The sequence below is a fragment of the Ornithorhynchus anatinus genome, chromosome 4 (assembly GCF_004115215.2).
Source record: "Ornithorhynchus anatinus isolate Pmale09 chromosome 4, mOrnAna1.pri.v4, whole genome shotgun sequence".
NCBI lineage: Eukaryota > Metazoa > Chordata > Mammalia > Monotremata > Ornithorhynchidae > Ornithorhynchus > Ornithorhynchus anatinus.
The window spans coordinates 79,033,946-79,061,051 of record NC_041731.1 but is presented as its reverse complement, the minus strand read 5'-3'; the positions used below and the strand labels follow the sequence as shown (position 1 = coordinate 79,061,051).

The following is a 27,106-nucleotide window of genomic DNA, read 5'->3' as shown; positions in this document are numbered from 1 at the left end:
TGGCTAGCGAGTGGAAGGCAATCTGCTACGAGTCAAAATTCCCCCGTGCCGGGCAGCAGCGGCATGGGAGAGAGTCGAGGGTGGAGACTCAAGTTTACTGCGCGGAAGGAGGCAATAGTAAACTACTTCCATATTTTTACCAAGAAAACTCCATGGATATACTACCAGAACGACTGCAGATGGAGGTGAGGAGCTCAGGGAGAGATGTGTCCATGTTATTGCTATGAGTCGGACACAACTCGACAACATAAGACAACAACAGATACAAATTAATTAGGTTGGTCACAGACCCTATGCAGCATAGGGCTCACAGTCTTAATCCCTATTTTATAGTTGAGGTAAGTAGGGCCCAGATACAGCAAGGTCACGCAGCAGACAAGTGGCGGAGCCGGGATTAGAACCCAGATCCTTCTCTAACTCCTAGATCCGTGCTCCATCCTCTAGGCCAAACTGCTTCTCTTTTAGAGATGGGGGAATAGTAGAGTATAAGAATGTGTGCATAAGTGCTGTGGGACTGGGTAAGTATTAAAGTGCTTAAGGGGTTTGCAGCCACACTGCCGAGATAGTCAAGGGTGGGTAGGGGAATTGAAGGCTTAGTCAGGGAAGGTCTCTTGGAGGAGATGAGGTTTTAGGAGGATTTTGAAGGTGGGGAGAGGGGTGGGCTGTCAATGGTGAATTTGATTAGTGATTGTGAATGGTGTGGATGATGTGAATGGTGAATTCGATTAGACTGTAAGCCCGTCAAAGGGCGGGGACTGTATCTGTTACCGATTTGTACATTCCAAGTGCTTAGTACCGTGCTCTGCACATAGTAAGCGCTCAGTAAATACTGTTGAATGAATGAATTTTGTACAATTAAAAATATGTACATACACAAGTGGTGTGAGGCGGGGAGGGGGGTAGAGCAGAGGGAGCGAGTGGGGGCTATGGGGAGGGGAGCAGAGGAAAAGGGGGGGCTTAATCAGGAAAGGCATCCTGGAGGAGGTGAGCCTTTCAGTCTGCTCTATCCAACAGCCATATGTTTTCAAAACAATGCTTCTTAAAGCAGTCTATTCAGAAGGTAAAATGAAAATATGTCTTGGGTAATCTGTGTGTGTGTGTGTGTGTTTGTGTGTATGTGTTGCCTGCTAGATTGTAAAATCCTTGGGGGCAGGGATCACGCCTAAGCACAGAGAAGCAACATGGCTTAATAGAAAGAGCACGGGCTTGGGAGTCGGAGGACATGGGTTCTAATCCTGGCTCCGCCACTTGTGTGCTGGGTGACCTTGCGCAAGTCACTTCACTTCTCTGTGCCTCAGTTAGCTCATCTGTAAAATGGGGATTAAGACTCTGAGCCCCACGTGGGACAACCTGATTACCTTGTAGAACAGTACTCGGCACATAGTAGGAGCTTACCAAATACCAGCGTCATCATCGTCATCACTCTACTGTACCCTCCCAAGTTGTTAGTACAGTGTTCAGCAAACAGTAAGCACTCAATAAACACCATTGTTTGTGTGTGTGTACGTGAGCTTGTGTCTGTAGTCAGTTCTCTCAAAGTGTGTTTTCACTACATATTTTGAATAAAAAGCTGTTGAGCAATTAGGAAACAGTCTTCTGACAAAGCCCAACTGCCTGAATAGTAAACGGAGCGATGTTGGAAGAAATTATGGTGCGGTATCAGTGAAGATATGAATATTATAACAAGGAGTTTCCTTAATGTGATGTTTCCCTTGTGAAAATGCATTTATAGTTTGAATGTGTCCATATCTATATATGTACACATATATGCGAGACTGTGTGAATGGGTGGGTGATAATGATGGTATTCATTAAACACTTGTGCCAAGCACTGTGCTGAGCATTAGGGTAGATACAAGATAATCATATAAGTCATCGTTCCTGTCACACACCGGTCTCACTGTCTAAGAGGAAGGGAGAATAGGTATTTTAACTCCATTTTCCAGAGTAGAAGACTGAGACACAGTGAAGTTAAATGACTGGCTCAAGGTCACACAACAGACAAGTGGCAGGGCCTAGACTAGAACTTTGGTCTTCGGACTTGTCCCCAACAGATTTTATGCTATTTGACGTGAAGGGAATATGCCATTATCCTTTTGAAACTTATCCCAGGGCCTAGTGCAGCACTCAGCACTCCAGGATCGAAACGTTTATTGACCGACTGCATACTTAATGTCTACTATCCTCTCCCTGTTCTCATCTAGGGGGAGCCCATCACATTCTGTGAAGATAGTTTCGTCAAGCACCGTTCCAGCCCGACCAAGCAGTTCTTGGAAACAGCCGTGAATCTTCAACTTTTCAAACAGGTAGGAGAAATCATTTCATTGTTCTTCCAAGACAGTGATCAGACCACACATTCTCTCGTTAATGTGGGTTCTCTTGCCTCGCCAGCACTTCCTGAGCCCATACCGTGTGTAGAAGACCATACTGGGTGTCTACTGTGTTGCCCTCTGAGTACAGAGCACAGAACTTGGGCAATTCTACCCTCAATCTGCTTACAGTTTAGATTCAGTTGGTAAACAAAGGGCCATCAGTTTAGAGAAGCAGCATGGCATAGTGGATAGAGCACAGGCCTGGGAGTCAGAAGGTCATGGGTTCTAATCCCAGCTTTGCCACTTGTCTGTTGTGGGACCTTGGGTAAGTCACTTCACTTGTCTGGGCCTCAGTTACCTCATCTGGAAAATGGGGATTGAGACTGTGAGCCCCACGTGGGATGACTGTGTCCCCACCTGATCTGCTTATATCCACCCCAGCTCTTAGTACAGTGCCTGGCATATAGTTAAGCGCTTAACAAATACCGTTATTTTTTTAGTCTTTTTTCATAGGAAAAAACAAATCTCAGAGAGAGGTTTTTGTTCACCTGTTTAGTAGATTAATTAGATCTAAAATAAATTTAAATAAATACAGTAAAGATAAACAATCAGGTTCCCGATTCATCAGAATCCCTTCTTCTATGTCTTAATTGTGCTCTCAGAAGGAACCCCATAAATCCTGAAACCCTGTAATATGACTTACCGTATTATTTTGTGGATTGTAATCTTACCAGAATCTCTTCGTGATTTTCTATCCCTTCTACTTAATTTCAGTTATCAGGATAATAGAAGACAGTATTCTTCCAATTCTTCCTTAAAGAATAGTTAGAGAAAAAGACACTGCCGTAAAAGGACAAAAGTTTAATTCATTTAATTTCATTCATTTGACTATACATTTCCAATAGCCACCAGATCGTACATAGTCACCAAATGATCAGAAGATTAAATCACATTCATAGCTAGGAAAGATGGGGCCAGGCACTATAAAATTGGCAAGATTGAATTTAGGTAAAACCTTAATGAAGGAAGAGTTATAAAATTCAGAAGGCTATGAATAATAAAACGTATGATCTCAGGAAGACTTTGAAAATGGCGAGAGCTGTAGTCTGATGGTTTTGAATAGAGAGGTGCTTCTGAAAGGAGGAAAGTGTGAATAAGGGGTTGAAGGTGGAAAAGTTAAGATTGAGGCACCCTGGGAAGGTGAACTTGGGAGAAGCAGAGAAACCAGGCTAGGCTGTAGAGGGAAAAGTTAACTGATGTGTTAGGAGGGAGAGTTGTTGGAGAGCCTTAAATCCAGTGGTCAAAGTTTTCTGCTTGAAATATGCATGTGCAAAAAAAAAAACCAAACCAAGAGTCTGGAAGTTAAAAAGCATTGTTTTCCAGTCCACCCTGAACCCCTTGCAATAAATGATTGAATGAATGAAGTACTTAATGGGTACCACAGTTAGTATTATTTATGCTAAACCCCTTGCTTTCTGGTCCTTATTCAGGGAACGCTTTCTAGAACATGGTGAGGGTAAGAACAGTAAATTGTCTCTGGCAGAAACAGGGAGCAGGAGGAAAAAAGAACAAGGCTACAGATAGAAACAATGGTAGAAAGTTCTAGGCAGATGTTTGGAGGTTGAGAATGAGATTTCCTCTGATCAGGTGAGAGAAAATGGCTTTCAGATGTCTGGCTATGAGGACAACACAAAAGTTGCCTGCCAAACAACAGATGCAGTTGAGAGCCTGAGTGTCATTTATTGCTCAGTGTAGGACATTCTCATCATTCATTCATTCAATCATATTTATTGAGTGCTTACTATCTGCAAAGCACTGTACTAAACACTTGGGAGAGTATGGCTCAGTGGAAAGAGCACGGGCTTGGGAGTCAGAGGTCATGAGTTCGAATGCCGGCTCGGCCACTTGTCAGCTGTGTGACTTTGGGCAAGTCACTTCACTTCTCGGTGCCTCAGTTACCTCATCTGTAAAATGAGGATTAAGACTGTGAGCCCCACGTGGGACAACCTGATTCCCCTGTGTCTACCCCAGCGCTTAGAACAGTGCTCGGCACATAGTAAGCGCTTAAATACCAACATTATTATTATTATTATTATTACAATATGAGAATAGTCACATTCCTTGCCCACAGTGAGCTCTCTCACTATAACCATGCTTTTTCATGTATTTAGCATCATCACTTTTGACTATGCTTTAGTTTCCTCAGTAAAATGATGTTCTCGCTAAATTTTGCACATGTACACATCAGCATGTATGAGAGCCAAAGGGCTATAATGTGTGTCCCTACAGTGTCCTTTTCAGGCACACACTTGTAGTTGAATTTTACTCTTAATGGTGGGGTCTGGTTTTAGTATAAATAATACTAACTTTGGTATTCTTTAAGTATTTCATTCATTCATTCACATTTATTGAGCGCTTACTGTGTGCAGAGCACTGGTACTAAGCGCTTGGGAAAGTACAACACAATGTTCATTCCAAGTGCTTAGTACAGTGCTCTGCACATAGTAAGCGCTCAATAAATACTATTGAATGAATGAACAGTGACATTCCTTGCCCGCAATGAGCCAAGTCCTGTAGTAAGTGCTGGAGGGGATACAAGGTAATCAGATAGGACACAGTCCCTATCCCACATGGGGCTCACCATCTAAGGGGGAAAGAGAACAGGTATTTAAAACCCATTTTACATATGAGGCATAGAGAAGTTAAGTAATTTGCTCCAGTTCACACAGCAGTCTAGTGGCGGTGCTGGAATTAGAACCCAGTAAAAGGGTATTCTCTAACAATAATAATAATAATAACAATTATGGCATTTGTTAAACTCTTACTATGTGCCAGGCACTGTCCTAAGCACTGGAGTGGATAAAAGCAAATCAGGTTGGACACAGTCCCTGTCCTACAAAGGGCTCACACTCTTTGTCCCCATTTTACAGACGAGGTAACTGAGGCACCAAGAAGTGAAGTGACTTGCCCAAAGCCACAGAACAGACAAGTGATGGAGCCGGGATTAGAACCCATGACCTTCTGACTCCCAGGTCTGTGCTCTATCCACTACGCCATGCCACGTTAGACCTGGACATGTTAGCTTGTATCGTGGGCATCCTGTGGTTACTTTAAAGGCCTGGGAACGTAAGGTGAAGAGACAAACTCTTGTTAGATTGGAGCATTGGAAGCCTAAGTGTGTAATTCTAAAACTATTGGAAGAGAAGCACTGCAGATGCACAGCAGCGTGAGCTAGGGGGAAGAGCCCGGACCTGAGAGTCAGAGGACCTGGGTTCTAATCCCAGCTCTGCCACTTGTCTGCTCTGTGACCTTGGACAATCACTAAACTTCACTGTGCCTCAGTTAACTCATCTGTAAAACGGGGATTGGTCATGAGCCCCATGTGGGACATAGACTGTGTCCAACCTAATTATCTTGTATCTCCCCCAGCACTTAGTACAGTGCCTGGCACAGAGGAAGTGCCTAGCAAATACCATTAGAAACCATAAACAAAACAAAAAAAAAATCTTCTCGGTGCCTCAGTTTCCTCATCTATAAAATGGGGATTCCACACCTGTTCTCCCTCCTACTTATCCTGACAGCCCATAGTAGGACAGGGACTATGTCAGACTTAATCAACTTGCTTAGAATAGTACTGATGCATAGGAAGTGCTCAACAAGTATAATAATAATGATAATGGCATTTATTAAGCGCTTGCTATGTGCAAAGCACTGTTCTAAGCGCTGGGGGGTATACAAGGTGATCAGGTTGTCCCACTTGGGGCTCACAGTCTTAATCCCCACTTTACAGATGAGGTAACCGAGGCACCGAGAAGTGAAGTGACTTGCCCAAAGTCACACAGCTGACAAGCGGCGGAACCAGGATTAGAACCCATGACCTCTGACTCCCAAGCCCGTGCTCTTTCCACTGAGCCACGCTGCTTCCCACTAATAATAAAACTAATAATAAAATAATAATAATATGATTCCCTGGGTATGTTCCTAGGATGTTGTAATAGTGTAGCACCCCAAATGGGATGACTTATTTGCTGTCATTTCTGATTGGGCCAACCTAGCTGTTGAAGAGCAACTATCGTGTTTTTGTAAATTTTTGTTTGCTTTTTGGAAATTTTCCTAAGGACATTCCATGAAGCAGTGATTCCCTAGGGTAAACCCATGCAGAATTCTTCCTTCCTTCTTCCCACTGGAATGCACAACCTTTCGAGTTGTCAAACTGTGGGGCGAGTCACAAGATCCAAACCTCAGGGATCCTGCGGTAGACGGCTGGGTCTTGCTCGGCAACTTTGAGCATGCGGGAAATGCTTTAAATCGCAGATACCGCTGATCATGAAACACAATGAGGAAGCTGTACAGAAATGCCCTGAATAAGAGCACTGCTCCTTCCCCTCTACCCACCGCACCGTATGTCATGGCTTTCCTTCAGGTAGGGAAGAAAGAGATTAATAAAACAGGGTCAGTCACTTTGTTATTCCCGATACTATTTCTGGATTTTTTCCTCATAATAAGATGGAATTTTCTGGCCTGTTGGGCTGTTTTTCTCCTCTGCTGTCCTAATCGTGCTCCCATATTGTGTCTGCGACTCTTCAGAACCCAGCTGTTCTGGGGCTTCTTTCCTGGCAGCTCAGCTGCTTTCAAGACCAACGTTTTAGCAGTTTAGGATGCTCATGACTTTGTCTCGGGAGACTTTCGCACTGGGCGGCAGCCGGAGTTAGACTTCCAAAGAGCACTCGCTGTCCTCATATTTCCTCTGAAGACTACCAGCTGAACAGCTCACCACCTGTATGAGGATTTGTCTGGCAACTCTAGTGCTTTCAGCTAGTTCATTATGGAAACCTTAAGTTTGGTGCAGCAGACTTCTGCAGCATCAGCCTTTTCATGGGGCTCGGAGGCCAAGTTGGGCCATCCAGTTTGGAATAAATCTGGCGGTAGGGGTCAGTTGGAAGCTGAGTAGTTGGAAAAGCAAATGTGGTGAAACCTAAGCCAGCCTCTGGGAGAGGTATAAGAAAACCAAGGTGGGAGGCAGATTTCAGCATGAATGAAAAAATGAGCAAGAAATACAAGTAGGGGCGGGGCTTTCACATGAAGACAACAAGTGGGAATTTGGGGCAAGATAATATATGAATGTGTTTCAGATGTGCCTTCTGATCGTGTCCTGAAATAGCCCATTTCTTCTCTCTCTCTGGACTTATTCCATATCTGAATCTCCTCTTGCCTAAAGAAAGCAGTGCCCTTCATGAGGTACAAAACAGCATGGCGTAGTGGATAGAGCAAGGGCCTGGGAGTCCCGACTCCGCCACTTGTCTGCTGTGTGGCCTTGGGCAAGTCTCTTTACGTCTCTGTGCCTCACTTACCCCCTCTGTAAAATGGGGGTTAAGACTGTGAGGTCCATGCGGGACAATAACTGGGTCCAACCCGATTTGCTTGTATCCACCCCAGAGCTTAGTACAGTGCCTGGCACATAGTAAGCACTTAACATAATTATTATTATCATTGTTATTCATTCATTCAGTCAGTCGTATTTATTGAGCACTTACTGTATTCAGAACACTGTACTAAGTGCTTGGAAAAGTATAATTCAGCAATAATAATAATTATTATTATTATAATCATTATTCAGAAGTTCCCTCTAGACTGTAAGATCAGTGTGAGCAGGGAATGCATCTCGTTGTTATATTGTACTCTCCCAAGCACTTAATATAGTGTTCTATATATAGTAAGCACCCAATAAAATACATTTGATTGATTGATTGACGAACACTTTGACTTAACACTGTGGACTGTGGATCACTGGTAGCCTGAGCTGGCTGTGTTCTTCATTGGATCCACAGCTCCCATCATTGCCCATTTCCTCCAGAAAGACCTTCTGCTAGTCCTTCACATCAACAGTTCGTGATATAGAAGCAATGTGGTTTAGTGGATAGAGCACTAGCCTGGGAGTCAGAAGGACCTGGGTTCCAGTTCCAGCTCCAACTCTTGTCAGCTGTGTGACCTTAGGCAAGCCACTTAACTTATCTGTGCCTCGGTTACCTCATCTGTAAAGTGAATGAGTGCGTGAGCCCCGTGTGGGACAGGGACTGTGTCCAACCAGATTAACGTGTATCTACCCAAGTGCTTAGGACAGTAATTATTATTATTATATTGTTCTTCCTAGCAAAGAAAGCATTTAGTACAGACTACTTTTCAAGGAATTCAAATAGTGCCAGTCCCTGGAACAAACATCATTGATTTTTACAATACCCAGGCATAGCTAGACTTGGATCTAATCATTCAGAGTTTAGTACCGATTTTGATGAACAAAAAGGCAAATGCTAAACCAACCCAAAGAACTTATTCCAGCTTTTTAAATAAAATGTTATGTGACTAGCTGAGATGGGAAAAAGCATGCAGTTCATCTTGGTATGGGTAAACCTTGCCACGCTATAATTATTAATAATAATAATACTAATAATAGTGCTTGTTAAGTACTTACTATGTGCCAACCATTGTTCTAAGCACTAGAGTAGATACAAGTTCATCAGGTTGGACACAGTTCCTGACCCGCATGGGGCTCACACTCTTAATCCCCATTTTACCCCATTTTACAGATAAGTTAAATGACTTGCCCCAGGTCACACAGCAGACATGTGGAGGAGCTAGGTTTAGAATCCAGGTCCTTCTGCCTCTCAGACCCATGTTCTACCCATTAAGCCACAGTGCTTCACAACCTGTTCAAGTTATTCACAGGCCTCTCATCAAAAAGCATGTATCATCCCCCTTCTGGGAGAGGAACTTGGCCCTAGATTGACTATATTGTTTTGTGTTTTAAGGCTTTTCTTTTATATACAATCAGTTCTTCAATAATCCAGGGGTTAAATTCTTGAAGAATCCAGGTTAGGTATTAAAGAGGTCGCCTCCCTCGTCAAATCGCTGCTCTCAGACCCCTGATATTAGGTGTGGTGAGGTGGAACACTTACTATATAGACTCCTAAATCATCTTTTAAATAATCAGTTGCATGATTCATCGTTATAAAATGGAACAATGAAATGTTTAAAAGAACTCACATCATTTGTTGCAGAAAAATCTTAATGGGATTAGTGATCCAAAATTAAGGAAAAGGCAGCAGGAGAAAGAGGCGGGGAGAGAGGCAGACACCCCTCACCTACTTTCCCACTCCCCTCTGATGATTTCCGTGACCCACTGACAATTTCTCCTTCGGACAACAGCTGCAGGAGAGAGAAACAGTGGAGATGGCCCACCTCTGTCTCTGCAGAGCTGCTCTGCTGTTAGCCCTGGGCTGGAGGTGGAGTCATTCAGTCAGTCCATTGTATTTATTGAGCATCCACTATGTGCAGAGCACTGTACTAAGTGGTCGGGAGAGGGCAATAAAACAATAAACCGACATATTCCCTGCCTACAGTGAGTTTACAGTCGAGATGGGAAATGGACATTAATATAAATAAATAAATTACGAATATGTATATAAGTGTTGTGGGGCTTGAGGGGGGAGGGAATGAATAAAGGGAGCAGAAGGAAGTGGGAGAAGAGGAAAGGAGGGCTTAGTCAGGGAGTGCCTTTGGGAGGAGACGTGCCTTCGGTAAGTCTTTGAAGTGGAGCGGAGAGAGTTATTGTCTGTCGGATATGGGCAGGGATTGTCTCTTGCTGAATTGTACTTTCCAAGAGCATAGTACAGTGCTCTGTACAGAGTAAGCACTCAATAAATAGATTGAAAAATGAATATGACGAGGGAGAGTGATCCAGGCCAGAGGCAGGATGTGGGCCAGGGGTCGGCAGCGAGATAAGCAAGATAAGGTCGAGATGCAATGAGAAGATTAGCATTGGAGGAGGGAAGTGTGGTGGCTACTGCCGCGGGGAACGAGGCTACCAACACTATTGTGTTGTATTCTCCCAAGCGCTTAGTACAGTGCCCTGCACACAGTAAGTGCTCAATAAATACAATTGATTGATTTCCAGGTTGGGGGCTATCATTTAGACCAGCTAGAGAAAAGCAGGAGTAGTCCTTCCAGCCTGGAGGCCAGAGCAAGGACTCACCCTTGAGATGCTCTCTCCCCCACTGCTTCCATGTTGCAGCCAGCTGCCCTAGGAGCTGACTGTCCCAAGGCTTTCCTCTCCATCCAAAATGCTACCACATGGATCCAAGCAGCTCCCCTATCCTGCCTTGACTACTGCATCAGCCTCCTCGCTGACCTCCCTGCCTCTCCCTACTCCAGTCCGTACTTCCCTCTGCTGCATGGGATCATTTTTTTTAAAAAAAAAGCTCTGTCCACATCTTCCCACTCCTAAAGAAACTTCCAGTAGTTGCCTATCCACCCCCCCGCGTCAAACAGAAACGTCTTATCACCGGCTTTAAGGTACTCAGCTCTCTCCCTCCTACCTTATCTCCCTAATTTCCTACCGCAATCCAGTCCGGACACTTTTGCTCCTCTAATGGCAACCTACTCTCTGTACCTCAGTCCTGTGTGTCCCACTGACGCTTTGACCACATCCTTCCTCAGGCCCGGATTTCCTTCCTCATTCGTATCTAACAGTCCATAACTCTTCCCACCTTCAAGACCCTCCTAAAATCACATCTCCTCCAAGAGCCATTCCCTGACGAAGCCCTTATTTCCCCTCTCCACCCTCCCACCTGCGTCACCTATGCACTTGGACCTCTATCCCTTAGAAATGTGATATTCACTCCACCTTCAGTGCTTATTTACACAGCTTCAGTTTCTGCCATTTTCCCTATCTGCAATTTGTTTTAATGTCTGCCTCTCCCTCTGATAATAATAATAGTATCTGTTAAGTGCTTACTATGTCCCAGGCACTGCTCTGAGGGCCGGGATAGATACAAGCTAATCAGGTGGGACATAGTCCCTGTCCTACATGGGGCTCACAGCCTTAATCCCCATTTTACAGATGAGGTAACTGAGGCATAGATAAATTAAGTGACTTGCCCAGGTTCACACAGCAGACGAGTGGTGGAGTCGGGATTAGAACCTAGGTCCTTCAGACTCCTAGGCCCATGCTCTATCCACTAGGCCTTGTTGCCCTCGACACTGTAGGCTTCTTGTGAGCAGGGACAGTATCTGTCTACTTATTAAATGGTTTCTTAAATGGTTAGTATAGAGTCTGCATACTCTAAGTGCTCAATAAGTGCCATTGATTGATTGATTGATTGGAGCTGCCAAACCCAGAGCCCTGTAACCCACCATCCTCCCAGTGAACCATGAGTTTGCCAAACCTGGCATACTGGATAAGCCCAGTGCTCTGCACACAATAGGTGCTCAATAAATATGGTTGATTGATTGATGAATAAATATGATTGATGCGGTCAGTGGTGGAGATCAATGAGGGAGGGAATGCCCATCCTCCGCAAATCCGCTAAACAATCACTGTTCCCCCCTTCAAAGCCCTACTGAAGGTGCACCTCGTCCAAGAGGCCTACCCAGACTAAGTCCTGCTTTTCCTCAGCTCCCCCTCCCTTCCGCATCACCACGACTCACTTCCTTTGCTCTCCCCCTCCTCCCCCCACCCTACAGCACTTATGTATATAGGTATATAGCTATAATTCTATTTATTTATATTGATGCCTGTTTACTTGTATTGATGTCTGTCTCCTCCCCGAGACTGTGAGCCCGTTGTGGTCAGGGATTTTCTCTCTTTATTGCTGTATTGTACTTTCCAAGCACTTAGTACAGTGCTCTGCACACAATAAGCGCTCAATAAATACAATTGAGTGAATGAATGAATGGTCAGTCCAGCCTCATAGGTCATCCCCAGCAGTGTGGCACTTGGAAAGGTACTGTCTCTATCTGTTGCCGATTTGTACATTCCAAGCACTTAGTACAGTGCTCTGCACATAGTAAGCGCTCAATAAATACTATTGAAGGACAACTAAATGGTAGCCATCTTTGGTAATGATAGCCAAATACATCAGCCATAAAACTGCATTATTTGTACTTGAATACATATCCTACTAGCTGCTGTCTTCAAATTAACGTTGTTCCTCTGCGGAAAATAGAGCGTTCATTTTCCAATGTGAAGTACTTTTTAAAACCGTAACCGAGTTGTATGCTTCTCATTGTTTGAACTGGATAGTATTTGGAATTCACTTATGCTTAAATGTTGAAAACCAGAACTCAGCCTTTCAGTTATCCGCTGATACCATTTGGCCAAATGTTGAGTGAAGCCATTCATCAGAAGTCAGCGTATGGCATGTAATACAATCGGAACTTTTCCAAAAGCGATAATTTCTTGGAGTTCAAAGACTGGTTTCTGCGCGGCAGCAGCAGCGGCTAGAAATGCTCTTATCTGCTTTACTTACTGTGAAATAACCCAGTGATGCGACAGTGGTCTGACCATGAACCAACTTCACTTGGAAAACAGCCGACTGCAAATCAAAACTAGAAAAAAAACTTTAGCCGAGAAATGCAGAGACAGCATTTTCTCCATTATTCCTACTGGTCCTGGCTTTATTTATTTATTTTTTTTATAACTTTACAAATATATTTAGCTTTGCTTCACCAGTTTGTACATTGCCATCGATAGGAGTTTTGGCCAAACCTAGAGTAAAATAAATTAGGATGCTTGACCAAATGATTGATTTCTGTTGGCTTCTACTATATTATTTTAGAAGACGATAGTAGAAGAAAATCCTAACCGGGAAATAATTCCTGCGTTTATCTGTTCTAAGACTTGAGCTATTTGGTTCACACTGAACTGGGAGGATTATTTCTAGTAAACACACTATAAATATGAAGCTTTTAAAAACCGAGCAACCTTAATCTTTTAAGACATATTAAGCTCTTTAAAAGGATATCTTCATTTGTTCTTTGGGTACTGGGAATCACTTTAATGTATCATTTTACTTTCACCTTTTTTCTTCCAAAATGGTATCTATCGTTTAGATTTCTGATTTATTAAAAAGAAAAATGAGACATACTTGCTGATTTCAAATTGTTTCATTATAAAATTTACAATATTTTTATGGGAGAATGGAAATATGCAATGCAAAAAAAAAAAACAAGACTGATTAATACACCTGGTATTTAATGATGTTCAGACATATTTTTCCTCCTTTAGCATGGTGCAATAAATTATGTTTTAGTCAGATATTACCTTTGAAGAGTTTTAGAGATTTTCCTTCTTCCCACTGAAAGTCACCGGTCGTAAATTTCTCTTACTGAATTTTTTATTACTTAGAAAAAGTGGCCATGGCCTCTATGGCCATAAGCCACACAAGCAACCACTTTATGATGCATTATTTGTAGACAAAAAAAGTTTGAATTTTTGCTTACATAGAATTTACAAACACCATTTATGTTATAGAGTTTATAAAGGTAATAAGATAAAATTACATGCTTCAAAAAATCTTGATATCAGAGCAGGTAAGTTTTGCATTTCAAATTTTGGACACTGCAGTGCTGTCCCGTATTTGTAGATGACTTTGAGACTGTTAAAACTAATACCAATGTAATATCAAGAATTCAAGTGAATAATTTCATCAGCACATATTCTTGGTAAGGACATGGATTTTTAACTGCATAAATGATGTTACATTTTTCCATTTGGAGAAATTCTGCCTAATCGTTTGTTCAGCTAATCAGTAGTTTTTACTGAGCACTTACTACGTGCAGAGCAAGGTTCTAAGCATTTACAATACAACGAAGTTGGTACACACGTTCCCTGCCACAGTGAGCCTCCAGTCTCAGTATTAGTGTGCTTTGGCATTTTCTAATCCTTCTTGTATGATTGATAATCAATCTATCAGTGGTATTTATTGAGGGCTTATTGTCTGCAGAGCACTTTATTGAGTGGGAGAGTACAGTACAATAGAGTTGAGAGACACAACTTGTTAGGTTTTGCGGTCTGTTTCCCCCTTTTAGACTGTGAGTCTGTTGTTGGGCAGAGATTGTCTCTGTTGCTGAATTGTAGATTCCAACCGCTTAGTACAGTGCTCTGCACACAGTTAGCACTCAATAAATACGAATGAATGAATGAATGAATGAATGAATGAATGAATGCCCATCTGTTCTCCCTCTATCGTAGACTGTGAGCCTCATATGAGACAGGAACTGTGTCCAACCTCAATTTTTTTTTAATGGTATATTAAGAGCTTACTATGTGCCAAGCAGTGTACTAAGTACTAGGGTGAAGCAGCTTGGCTCAGTGGAAAGAGCACGGGCTTTGGAGTCAGGGCTCATGAGTTCGAATCCCAGCTCTGCCACTTGTCGGCTGTGTGACTGTGGGCAAGTCACTTAACTTCTCTGTGGCTCAGTTCCCTCATCTGTAAAATGGGGATTAAGACTGTGAGCCCCACGTGGGACAACCTGATTCCCCTATGTCTACCCCAGCGCTTAGAACAGTGCTCAGCACATAGTAAGCGCTTAACAAATACCAACATTATTACATTATTATTCAAGCAAATCAGACTGTACAAAGTCCCTGTCCCACATAGGGCTCACAGTCTTAATCCCCACTTTACAGATGAGATAACTGAGGCACAGAGAAGTTACATCACTTGCCCAAGGTCACAGAGCAGACAAGCGGCAAAGCTGGGATTAGTACCCAGGTCCTTGTGACTCCCAGGCCCATGCTCTGTCCGCTAGACCGCTAGAAGTTTGCTGCTTCTCTCAACTTGTATCTACCCCAGCACTTAGAACTGTGCTTGACACATAGCAAGCATTTAATAAATACTATAAAAAAGGAGCTTACAGTGTAATGGTGGAGAAAGTGAAATAAATTACCGAAAAAGGAAAGGGCAGAGTGTAAAGATGTGTACATAATTGCCGTGGGGGTGAGGATGGGGTGAATATCAAGTGCTTAAGGAGTACAGATCTGAGTATATAGGTGATGCAGAAAGGGAGGGGCAGTAGGGGAAATGAGGGCTTAGTCAGGGAAGGCCTGACTAGTGATTTGATTAGGCAATGAGTAATTATTGCCCACTCTCATTTATTCATGGCCGCAAGGATCGTGGTGAACATGAATAATTTATTTGGAGAGTCACAAATGATTATTAAATGTATTTTCTATGTTTTTCCTACCAGACCTATATCAGGAGCTGCAGATAAATGGCAATTACTGTGCTAAGCGTTTGGGAGAGCACAGCGCAACATAGGTGCTAGGCACATTTCCTGTCCATAGGGAGCTTGCAGTCTATAGGGAACGACGAATATTAAAATAAATAAATTATGGAAATGTAGATTAAGTACTGTGGGCTGAAGATGGGGGAATAAAAGGGTACAAATCCAAGTGCAAGGGCAGTGCAAGAGGAAGGGAGAAGAGGAAACGAGGGCCTTGTCAGGGAAGCTTCTTGGAGAAGATTCATTGTCATATTTATTGAGCGCTTACTATCTGCAGAGCACTGTACTAAGCGCTTGGAATGGACAATTCGCCAACAGATAGAGACAGTCCCTGCCCAACAACGAGCTCACAGTCTAAACGGGAGGATGCGATTCTAATAAGGTTTTAAAGGTGGTTGTGGTAATCCTCTGTCGGTTATTCATTCATTCATTCAATAGTATTTATTGAGTGCTTACTATGTGCAGAGCACTGTCTAAGCGCTGGGAATGTACAAATCGGTAACAGACAGTCCCTGCCCTTTGACGGGCTTACAGTCTAATCGAGGGAGACAGACGGACAAGAACAATAGCAATAAATAGGATCAAGGGGTTGAACATCTCATTAAAACAATAGCAAATAAATAGAATCAAGGTGATGTCCATCTCATTATCAAAATAAATAGGGTAATGAAAATAGATACAGATATTCAGTTGTATATATTGAGCGCTTACTGAGTGCAGAGCACTTTACTAAGCGCTTGGGAAGTACAATTCAGCTACAGAGACAGTCCCTGTCCACAACGGGTTCAAAGTCTAGTAGGCGCTTTCTGTGTGCAAAACACTCTTCTAAGTGCTTGGGAGAGTACAATATAACCATAAATAGACACATTTGTAGCCCACAACGAACTTAGGGATTTCCAATCTACTGTAGTATCTGTCTTCCCCTATAGGCTGTAAGTCATTTGTGGAGAGGGATCATGTCTACCAACTTTGTATTATTGTACTCCCCCAAGTGCTTAGAACAGTGCTGTGCACACAGTAAATGCTCCATAAATGCCGTCGATTGATTGATTCTCTAGGGATGGAGGTTTGAGCCGGGCCACTCGCACTCTTTTGTCCTTGGAAGTTGGGTTCCAGCTGACACATGGAGTGCAGTGAGCAAGAAGGTGGGAAGTTGGGTAGTACTTGTGAAGTGCCTGCAAATGTTTATTTTTAGACACGTAAGGCCCATTTATAGCTGACGCAATTGCAGCCCTGGGCTAATGCTGGGCCTGAACACCATAACTCAGCTTTCACAAAGAAATTCAGCTTCTTCCTGGACTGAAATTAACCAGCGCAACTCTGAGTTTGAGATTGAGCTCAATCCCCTCCGAACCAGGGTTCAGTCGCATCAGATCAGTCGCATTTATTGAGCACTTGATGTGTGCGCAGCACCATACTAAGCATTTAGGAGAGTATAATACAGCAATAAACAGACATTCCCTGCCCACAATGAGCTTACAGTCTAGAGGGGTAGACAGACATTAATATACATTACATTACAGAGATACATAAATAAATACTAAATACATAAATAATACATTACAGATATGCACATTAGAGCTGTAGGGCTGGGGGCTGGGGAATAAAAGGAGCAAGTTAGAGCAATAGAGAAGGGAGTGGGAGAAGAGGGAAGAAGGGCTTAGTCAGGGAAAGCCTCTTAGAGAAGATGTGCCTTCATTAAGGCTTTGAACAGGGGGAGTCATCTCCAATCTATTGGGCTCAAACTGTTGGATCGCCCCATCTTCAGTCACCGTGGTCACAAATGGCTCCTTTATTCCCCATTAAACCCGGCGTGTTCCAGAACAAAGTATCTTAACGGCAAGAGATGCCCACGGTCACCAAAGACAATTCTTTCCATCCCTCGGCCTCTGGAAATACATTAGTGGAATATCTATCACAGAAGCTAAGGAGATATTTTCACGAGTAAGATTCCATAGAATAGCCAATTAACCTTTCAGAGTAAGAGCTTTATTCCAAGAGAGGACGTCACTCTCCCAGGCTCCCGTGTGTATGTGTGTGTTTGGGGGGATGGGAGTGGGGGGTGGCGCCGGTGGTGGTACAATATTCAGACTTAGAAATTAAGGAAAGGTTACTGGTTTGTTTCTCTCATCATTCTCATCCCAATAGGTATAGTTACACAAAATCCGAATATTTTTCTACTTTCTAAACAAAGTTACCCCCGGCAAGAGATTATTGGCGAAACAAAAAATAAAAATGTATGTATTTCCAGGTGTAAATATGTTTCAAGGCATTATGAATAGCAATATCTTTTTAAGGTAAAAAGACAATATTACCTCTTCAATCAGTGGTATTTACTGAGTGCTTCCTGGGTGCTGAGCAAAGTATTAAGCTCTTGGGAAAGTACAATATGATAGAGTTGGTAGATAATAATGTTGGTATTTGTTAAGCGCTTACTATTTGCAGAGCACTGTTCTAAGCGCTGGGGTAGATACAGGGTCATCAGGTTGTCCCACGTGAGGCTCACAGTCTTAATCCCCATTTTACAGATGAGGGAACTGAGGCACAGAGAAGTTAAGTGACTTGCCCACAGTCACACAGCTGACAAGTGGCAGAGCTGGGATGCAGTTCTTGCCCACAGTTAGCTTACATTCTGCGGAGGAAGACAGATATTAAAATGAATTACCGTTAAGGGGTCTAGTAGAGCACAAGGATATGTACATAGGACCGTGGGACTAGGGTGAGTATCAAAGTGTTTAAGGTGTTCACAGCCAAGTGCATTATTGATGCAGAGGGGAGGGTGGATGTAGGAAATGAGGGATTAGTCAGGAAAGCCTTTTGAAGGAGATGTGATTTTTCTAAACTCCTTGTGGGCAGGGAATGTGTCTGTTATATTGTTATGTCGTACTCTCACAGATGCTTGGTACAGTGCTTTGCACACAGGAAGTGTTCAATAAATGCGATCGACTGACTGCCTGGCTGAAGCTGGGGAGAGTGGTGGACAGTTGGATATGAAGGAGAAGGAAATTGAGGCCCGAGGGAGAAATGGTCAAAGGGTCGGCAGCAGAATAGACAAGATTGAGGTACAGAGAATGGGTTGGAGTTAGAAGAGCAGGATGTGTGGTTTAATAGATCAGCGAGGTACGGTAGGAAGGAGAGAGTTAATTGAGTGCCTTAAAGCCAATGGTAAGAAGTTTCTGCTTGATATGGAGGTGGATGGTCAACCCCTGGATGTTTTTGAGGAGTGGGGAGATATGGAGTGAATTTTTTTTGGAAAAATAATCCGGGCAGCAAAGTATGGACTGGAGAGGGAAGAGACAGGAGGCAGGAAGGTCTGTGAAGTAATCCAAGTAGGAAATAAGTGTCTGGATCAGTGTGGGAGCATTTTGTGTGGAGCGGAATGGGCAGATTCTAGAAACGTGAAGGTGGAACCAACAGAATTTTGTGACAGATTGAATGAGAGAAATGGCAAGGATAATGCTTAGAATAGGGCTTGTGAGACAGGGATAGTGATGTCTAACCTCACCAACTCTGAATTGAGAAGCAGCGTGGCCTCTTGGAAAAAACCTGGACTTAGAAGTCAGAGGAGCTGAGTCCTAATCCTGGCTCTTCTAATGCTTGCTGTGTGACCTTAGGGGAAGTCACGTAACCTCTCCGTGCCTCAGTCACCTCATCTGCAAAATAGGGATTAAATCTTCCTCCCTCCAGCTTGGACTATTGAGCCCCATGTGGGCCAGGGAGTATGTCCAGCTGGATAAACTTGTATCTACCCCAGCGCTTAAAACTGTGCTTGACCCGTAGTAAACACTAATCAAATACCATAAAAATAATTCCACTCTCCAACCATAGCCTTCTGATATGCTTAATCTCCACCCTGCAAATCTGTCCTGTTCCCCTCCCGAGACCTCCGGTATTTTGATGCCATCCAATTTTATAAAGTTATCGAGAAGAGAAGGTCTCCATACCCAGCCTACCTTCTCTCGACACACAAATCCAGATCCTGGCCACTTCCCTCTCACCTGAATTCAGTTCCCGCGCTCCCCTGAACCTCTTTTGAACAACCCACCTGCAGCCTTGGATCTCCTCCACAATACACTTCCTCCTCACTTGCGCATGAGCTACGGAGAGGTGTGGGCAGAAATCCTGGCACTGAGTCGACCTTGTCCGTCTCAACTTAATCTTCACCTGCTTTACTTCTATCTTCTCATCTGCCCAGCAACATTATCTCTCTCCACTTAACTCTCCATACTGATTGCCCAAAACAGCTATTTCAGACTTTCCCACTTTCCTCGAGCTCCCTGTTCCACTACTCCCCATCTCTTCCCTCTAATGAACTAGCTACATACTTTGTCAGTAAAATTTAAATGAGTAGGTATGGTCTTAAAATTTCCCTTGCTCCTCTATACCCCCTTCTTCCTCCAGTCCCCTCTTCCACTCTCCCGCCTTCTCTCAAATTCTATCTCTTCCACCTGTGCTTCTGACCCCATCCCTCCTCTTCTTATCCAAGCAATTGCCCCCTCCCTTCTTCCAATGGCCCCTTCCCCACTGCTTTCAAGCATGTCCACATATCCCCTATCCTATCCTCCCTTGATTTCAAGGACCCTCCATTCCTCTCTAAAATCCTTGAGTGAGTTGTCTGCACTCTCCGCCTCCACTGTGCTCCCAGATTCCCAGATTATGCCCCCTCCACTCCTTGGAAGTGACCTTCTCTAAGGTCACGAATGAACTCTTTCTTGCTAATTTCAATGGCCACTACTCCTAATCCTCAACATTACTGCTGCTTTCAACACTGTAGACCACCCCCTTCTCCTGGTTATATTATCCAACCTTGGCTTCACTGACACTTTCTGCTTCTGTATCACTTCCTCTCTATCTGGCCACTCCTTTTCTGCTTCCCACCATCTAACTGCGGGGGGACCTGAAGATTCAATTCTGGGTCCCCATCTATTCTCTGTCTACACCCATTCCCTTGGAGAACTCACTTGCTCCCATGGCTTTAACTACCATCTCTGTGCAGATGATTCCCAAATCTACCTCTCCTTTATTGTCTCACATCTCTTTCTGCCTTCAGGGCATCCCTACTTGGAAGGCCTACTGACACCTCAGAATTAACATGTCCAAAAAAAATTCTCATCTCCCACCCTTTCCCAGTTCTCCCTTTAGTTTACCCATCACTGTAGGCAGCACCTCCATCCTCCCTGACTAACAAGCCCCTAACCATGGCATTATCCTCAGCTCGTGTCTCTCATGGGTTGAATAACCACAAATTTAATCTGTCATGAAATCCTGCCAGATCTATCTTCACAGTATCTGTAGACTCTGCTCTTCTGTTCCAAATCCGAATTGCTGCCACACTAATCCAAGCACTTTTCATTTCCCATCTTGATTACTGCATTTGCCTTCTTGACTAAGCTCATTGTAGGTAAGGGAATGGGTCTGTTAATAATGTTGGTATTTGTTAAGCACTTACTGGGTGCTGACCACTGTTCTAAGCGCTGGGGTAGATACAGGGTCATCAGGTTGTCCCACGAGAGGCTCACAGTCTTAATCCCCATTTTACAGATGAGGTAACTGAGGCACCAAGAAGTTAAGTGACTTGTCCAAAGTCACACAGCTGACAGGTGGTGGAGCCGGGATTAGAACCCATGACCCCTGCCTCCTAAACCCATGCTCTTTCCACTGAGCCACGCTGCTTCATTTGATTATTACATTATACTCTCCCAAGTGCTTTGTACGGAGTTATGCACGCAGTAAGCATTCCGTAAATATGATTGAATTGACTACTGCATCAGCCTCTTCACTGACCTCCCTACATCCTGTCTCTTCCTGCTCCAGTCCATCCTTCATTCTGTTATATGTCTCTTAACTCCTCAAAAACCTCCAATGGTTGCTCATCCACTTCCTTATCGAACAGAAAATACTAACCATTGGGTTTTAGACTCTCAATCAGCCCTGTCTTTCCTATGACACCTCACTGATTTCACTGTTAGGAATGTCACGGGGAGCAGAGAGTTTGGGTGGGAGGATGAGGATGAGGAGTTCTGTTTTGGGCATGTTAAGTTTGAGGTGTAGGTGAGACATCCAAGTAGAGATGCCTTGAAGTCTGGAGGAAATGTGAGACTACAGAGAAGGAAAGCAGTCAAGCTTGGAGTGGTAGATTTGGGAATCATCCATGTAGAGATGGTAATTGAATCCATGGGGGTGAATTAATTCTTCAAGGAAGTGGATATGGATGGAAAATAGAAGGGGTCCCAGAACTGAACCTTGAGGTACTCCCTTAGTTAGAGGGTGGGAGGCAGAGAAGGAGACTATGAAAGAGACTGAGAAGTGTGGCCAGAGAGATGAGAGAACAACCACAAGAGAACAGGGTTAGTGAAGCCAAGGTTAGATAACGTTTCAAAGAGAAGGGGGTGTCTTGGGCAGTCGATAGTCCTTCAGTCAGTCATATTTATTGAGTGCTTACTGTGTGCAGAAAGTTCAGTGAGGATTAGGAGGGAGTAGAGGCCATTGGATTTGGCAAGAAGGAGATCATGGGTGACCTTAAAGCTGTTTCCGGGAGGTGAAGGAGCAGAAGCCAGGTTGCAGCGTGTCAAGTAGAGTGGTAAAGGAGAGGATGTGGAGGCAACAAGTATAGACAGTTTGTTCAAGGAGTTTGGAGGGGAATATTAGGGAGATGAGGCGATAACTGGAGGGAACTGTGGGGTCAAAGGAGGATTTTTTTTTTAGAGTAGGGGAATATATGAACATGTTTGAAATCAGTCAGGAAAGAACCTATGGAAAGTGAATGGTTATATAAAATGGTCAGGAAAAGAAGGAGGGAGGTAATTGTTTTAATAAGATGAGAAAAAGTACAGGTGGAGGGGTTTGAATTTGAGGGAGGTACTGCTGAGGAGACAGTAAGCTTGTTGTGGGCAGGGAACATGTCTGCCAACTGTGTTATATTGTACTCTCCCAAGAGCTTTGCTCGCTGTTCTGCACCCAGTAAGCAGTCAATTTAGGGAGACCTGTCCTAAAGCTTTCAATTTTCTCGATTAGGTTACATGGTGATATCATTAGGGGTTTGAGGAGGGAGTTAAAAGTCTGAAACAGCTGTTTCAGACGATGGATATGGGGGTCAATAAGGATGGAGAAGTATTTTTGACAGGTAGAGGAGAGGGCAGAATTAAAACTAGTGGGGATGAATTTGAGATAGACAAGGTCAGCCTGATGTCTAGATTTCTGCCAACGGTTCTCTGCAGCTTGTGCCCAAAAGCGGAGGAAGTGTACTCTGGAGGTGATCCAGGGTTGCGTGATTAGTATGAAATCAGCGAAGGGAGAGAGGGAATTGAGTTCTGCCGAGAAAAAGGTGTGGAGAAACATGTATTGTGTGTAGAGAAGGTAGGTTGGGTAGGGAGGCCAAGTAGGTCCTGAATTTAGATGAATTGTAGTTATTCTGAGGGACATATTTTGCATCCACAATCCTACTGAATAATGAAATAGCATAACAACAAAATAATTCTGCAATTTCTGCATTTAGTTTCAGAATTAGAATAAAGACATTTTTGATTCCTTTTACATGACCCAAGTAAGAAAAGATACTTTTTTGTAAAAGAGCTGCAACATAATGCTAGTTTGTCTTTGACTATACAGGATTCTCATTTCTAAGTGTGTTTCTGATGTGCGTGACTCGTATTTGGCATCGGATAGTTGTGATAAAATGAAATCTATTGATTTTGAAACAGAACTTGTCTGTTATATCAAATTGTACATTCCAAGCACTTTACAGTGCTCTGCACACAGTAAGCACTCAATAAATACGATTGAATGAATATTGTTTTGTTGTATTCTCCCAGGTGCCTAGTACAGTGCTCTGCACATAGTAAGCGCTCAATAAATATGACTGATCGTTCTATACAATTTTTTTCTTTTGTATTTCAGTTCATTGACGGTCGACTGGCAAAACTAAATGCGGGAAGGGGCTTCTCGGATGTGTTTGAAGAAGAAATCACTTCTGGTGGCTTCTGTGGAGGTAGATGTTTACTCAAGTTACGGAACCCAGTCCCCGGTCAGAAATGGGCAATCTTCAAAATTACTGGTTTGTCTGGGATTTTTCAAGGTGGCTGAACTGAAGTCAGCTTCATTCCAGCTTTGAACACTGCTGGGGCTTCTTGGCTCAGGTGTCCTTTAGTGCAGGCACCCCTACGGGGCTACCTCTCCCTGAGGACTAGATGAAGGTGAGAAGCAGCATGGCCTAGTGGATAGAGCCCGGGCCTGGGAGTCAGAGAGCTTGTGTTCTAATCCCAGCTCCTCCACTTGTTGACCATGTCACCTAGTTAGGGCAAGTCACTTCACTTCTTTGGGCCTCAGTTACCTCATCTGTAAAATGGGGATTAAGACTGTGAGCCTTATGTGGGATATAGACTGTGTCCCACCTGAGAAGCGGCGTGGCTTAGTGGAAAAAGCACAGGCTTGGGTGTCAGAGGTCATGGGTTCTAATACCGACTCCTCCACTTGTCTGCTGTGTGACGTTACGCAAGTCACTCAACTTCCCGGTGCCTCAGTTACCCCATCTGTAAAATGGGGATGAAGACTGTGAATCCTATGTGGGACAACCTGATTACCTTACATCTACCCCAGTGCTTAGAACAGTGCTTGGCACACAGTAAGCATTTAACAAATACCATCATTATTATTATCTACCCCAGTGTTTGATACAGTGCCTGGCACATAGTACATACTTAACAAATACCATTAAAAAAATGAACAAAATAATCAGGTTGTACACAGTCCATGCCCCCCTTGGGGCTCATGGTCTAAGTAGGAGGGAGTAGAATTTAATCTCCATTTTTCAAGTGAGAAAGCTGAGGCACAGAGAAGTTAAGTAACTTAGCGAAGGTCACACAGCTAGGTGGTGGAGCCGGGTTTAGAACCCAGGACTTCTGACTCCCAGGCCCATGCTCTATCCACTAGGTCATGCTGCTTTTCCAGACACTGATTTAATCCTGGCAGAGGCACCAAGCAGCTCTGTTATCTTGGGAAGTCCCATCAACCCTGTGTGCCTCAATGTCTCCAATTACAAAATGAAGATTATATATACTTGCTCTTGCCTAATTTGGGGGGGAGTTTCAGTTAGGTTATATTTCTGAAAAATATCTATGGTCTCTGGAGGGAATGTACGATATCAAATCCAAAGCTGCTCTTATTCATTCTTTCTGTTGTATTTATTGAGCACTTTACCGTGCGCAGAGCACTATACTAAGTGCTTGGGAGAGTAGTACAGTATAACAATAAATAGACACCTTTCCTGCCCAAAATGAATTTACAGTCTAGAGGGGGAGACAGACAGTAATATAAATAAAATATTACAGATATGTACCCGAGTGTTGTGGAGCTGGGAGGGGGGCTGAAAAAAGAAGCAAGTCAGGGTGCTTGCAGAAGGGAGTGGGAGAAGAGGAAAGGAGGGCTTAGTCACGGTAGGCCTCTTGCAGGAGATGTAGAGAGGATTTGAAGGCTACCACATTGAAGCAGCAGTGGAAAGAGTCTGGGCCTGGAAGACAGGATCTGGGTTCTAATTCCAGCTTCACTACTTACCTGCTCTGTGACCTTGGGCAAGTCACTTAACTTTTCTTGGCTTCAGCTCCCTCATCTGCAAGATGGGAATTCAGTTTCTGTTCTCCCTCATACTTAGGCTGTCAGCCCCATATGGGAACTGATTATCCGGTGTCTACCCCAGCCCTTAATACAGGGCTTGGCACACAGAAAGCCCTTAACAGATACTACAGTAGTTATTATTACTCTGCCGAAAACTTAGTCTAGTACTCTGTTTGTAGTAAGCTGCTCAATATATACCATTGATTGATAGGCTCACAAGAAAAAAATCTGTAAGGCTTCATCCAATCAATCAGTGAACTCTTGGTATTTTTTAAATGTCTACTGTGTGCCATCTACTGTATTAAGTACTTGGGACAGTACAACAGAAGCAAAAATTCCCTTCCTGCAGGTGCTTACAATCTAATGGTGAGATAGGAAGACACAAATTATTTATAAATGGTATAAGCGGGAGGTGGACCAAGGTGTAACTGATAGTAGCAAGAGTACGGCAAAATGAAACAAGTAAACAAGTGAATAAAAATATACAGTATATAATTTTACACACGCACACACACATATGCCTTCCCCACACCGTCACCTTCCCCTGACACCTCTGACTATGAAATTCACCAGCGAGTATGTGCATGACTTAAAAAAGCTAATTGGGGTCCTCACTGTCCCATCCACATTGCGCACCCAAAAAAGCCATCCCTTGTCACGTTTTCATGTTTGACACTTGCAAGGCCCAGCTCTGTTTGCACTTTTACCTCCTGGTTATGAAGCTTCGGCTCAGAGAGAACTATTCCTTTCTTGTCTGTAATATGCTGTGCTGGTCTGTCCGTGGCTATTGACTCCCAGTTTTCACCTGGGATGCAACTTTTTCAGAGACTTTGCTTTACCGTATCCGACATGTTTCTTCCACCCTCCTTGCTTTTGATTTCCCAATTTCAGCATGAAGAATAGCTCTGAGGCTGGTTCAGAAACCCGATGGATGCCTTACTGCTTTGTGGTGGTTAGGAATCAAATCAATCTAAATCTTGAAAATAGGGCATAAACTAAGATTACTAGGTCTTCATATTTTGCTAGGTTAATTTGGAAGGTTAGCTGGCCATAGCAGAATTCATGATCCTTAAAAAAAAATCATAGCCACATATTTATAGGGCCTTTGTATTAGGTAGTTCCTGGTTTTATTTTCATTTTTGCCTTTTTAGTATTGAAGTTCAAGCATTTAGACTAGCCAAATAAGTTTTGAACCATAACAGTAATATACTGCAATGGTACATAAATTTTAAATTAGTTTTTCTCCTTTTTTTTTAAAAAAAAGCTTCAAGCCTATTTCTGATTAAAATGATTAAATCATTTGGACACTGGTATTTGGATTACAAGTTCCAGAGTAGTTTTTTATTTTTTTTATTTTGATGTTTGAGCTTTCTATCAAACAAGTAGTAAAACAGAATTATTTTTGACCACCTTTGAAACTATTGGAGATCTTTTAAACACTTACATTGTCATTAAGTATCATGTGGTATCCTCACACTACTGGTAGGAATTTTTGAGAAGTCAAGTTTACTACTTTAACATATTGATTTGCATGTTGTTTGGCTACAGTTAATTACTTTATACAATTCCATAGGTAACCAGCATTTGGTGTAAGTAGCCAGTCCTCTTCGTATATGTTTTTCCTTGGCCTATTTCATTTAGAGGAACTGGTAATGAATATCTAATGTTGTAGATCTTTCCAGACTTTCAAAGATCCGTTGTTCATTTTCCACAGCTCTGTAACAGGAGAACCAGGTATCAGTACATATTTCCTAGGAGTAAGCTCCTTAAGGGCAGAGATAATTTCTACCAACTCTTATTGTACTATCCTCTCCCAAGTGCTTAGTACAGTGCTCTGCATGCAGTTAGCACTCAATGCCTCTGATTGACTGGATTCATTGATAATGAAGTATTTAAAATTTGCATATTTATGGACTAAGATAATTTATTTCCCAAAAGAAATATTCTGCATTTCCATTCTAATGTATGAACATTTCTTCACATTCAATCCTAAAATACCTTCACTTTACTTTTAGACTTAGCTTTATTTTTAAGAAATATGGAAGAATATTTGAATGCCATATTTTATTACCCTCTAGAGGTGGTAATAAAGAAAAAGAATTGGCCATTTTGGAAAGGTTTATT

General features: G+C 43.0%; 1 protein-coding gene across 3 annotated transcripts in view; it reads left to right on the top strand.

The window, feature by feature from the left end:
• DENND1B (DENN domain containing 1B) overlaps positions 1-27,106 on the top strand; it is a 302,717-nt gene that overhangs the window by 238,566 nt on the left and 37,045 nt on the right. For all 3 annotated transcript variants that reach the window (XM_029062651.2, XM_029062649.2, XM_029062648.2), the window contains 2 exons: positions 2,204-2,305; positions 23,270-23,360. In XM_029062651.2, coding sequence (XP_028918484.1) covers positions 2,204-2,305; positions 23,270-23,360 — 193 coding nt within the window. The remainder of the gene's footprint in view (positions 1-2,203; positions 2,306-23,269; positions 23,361-27,106) is intronic.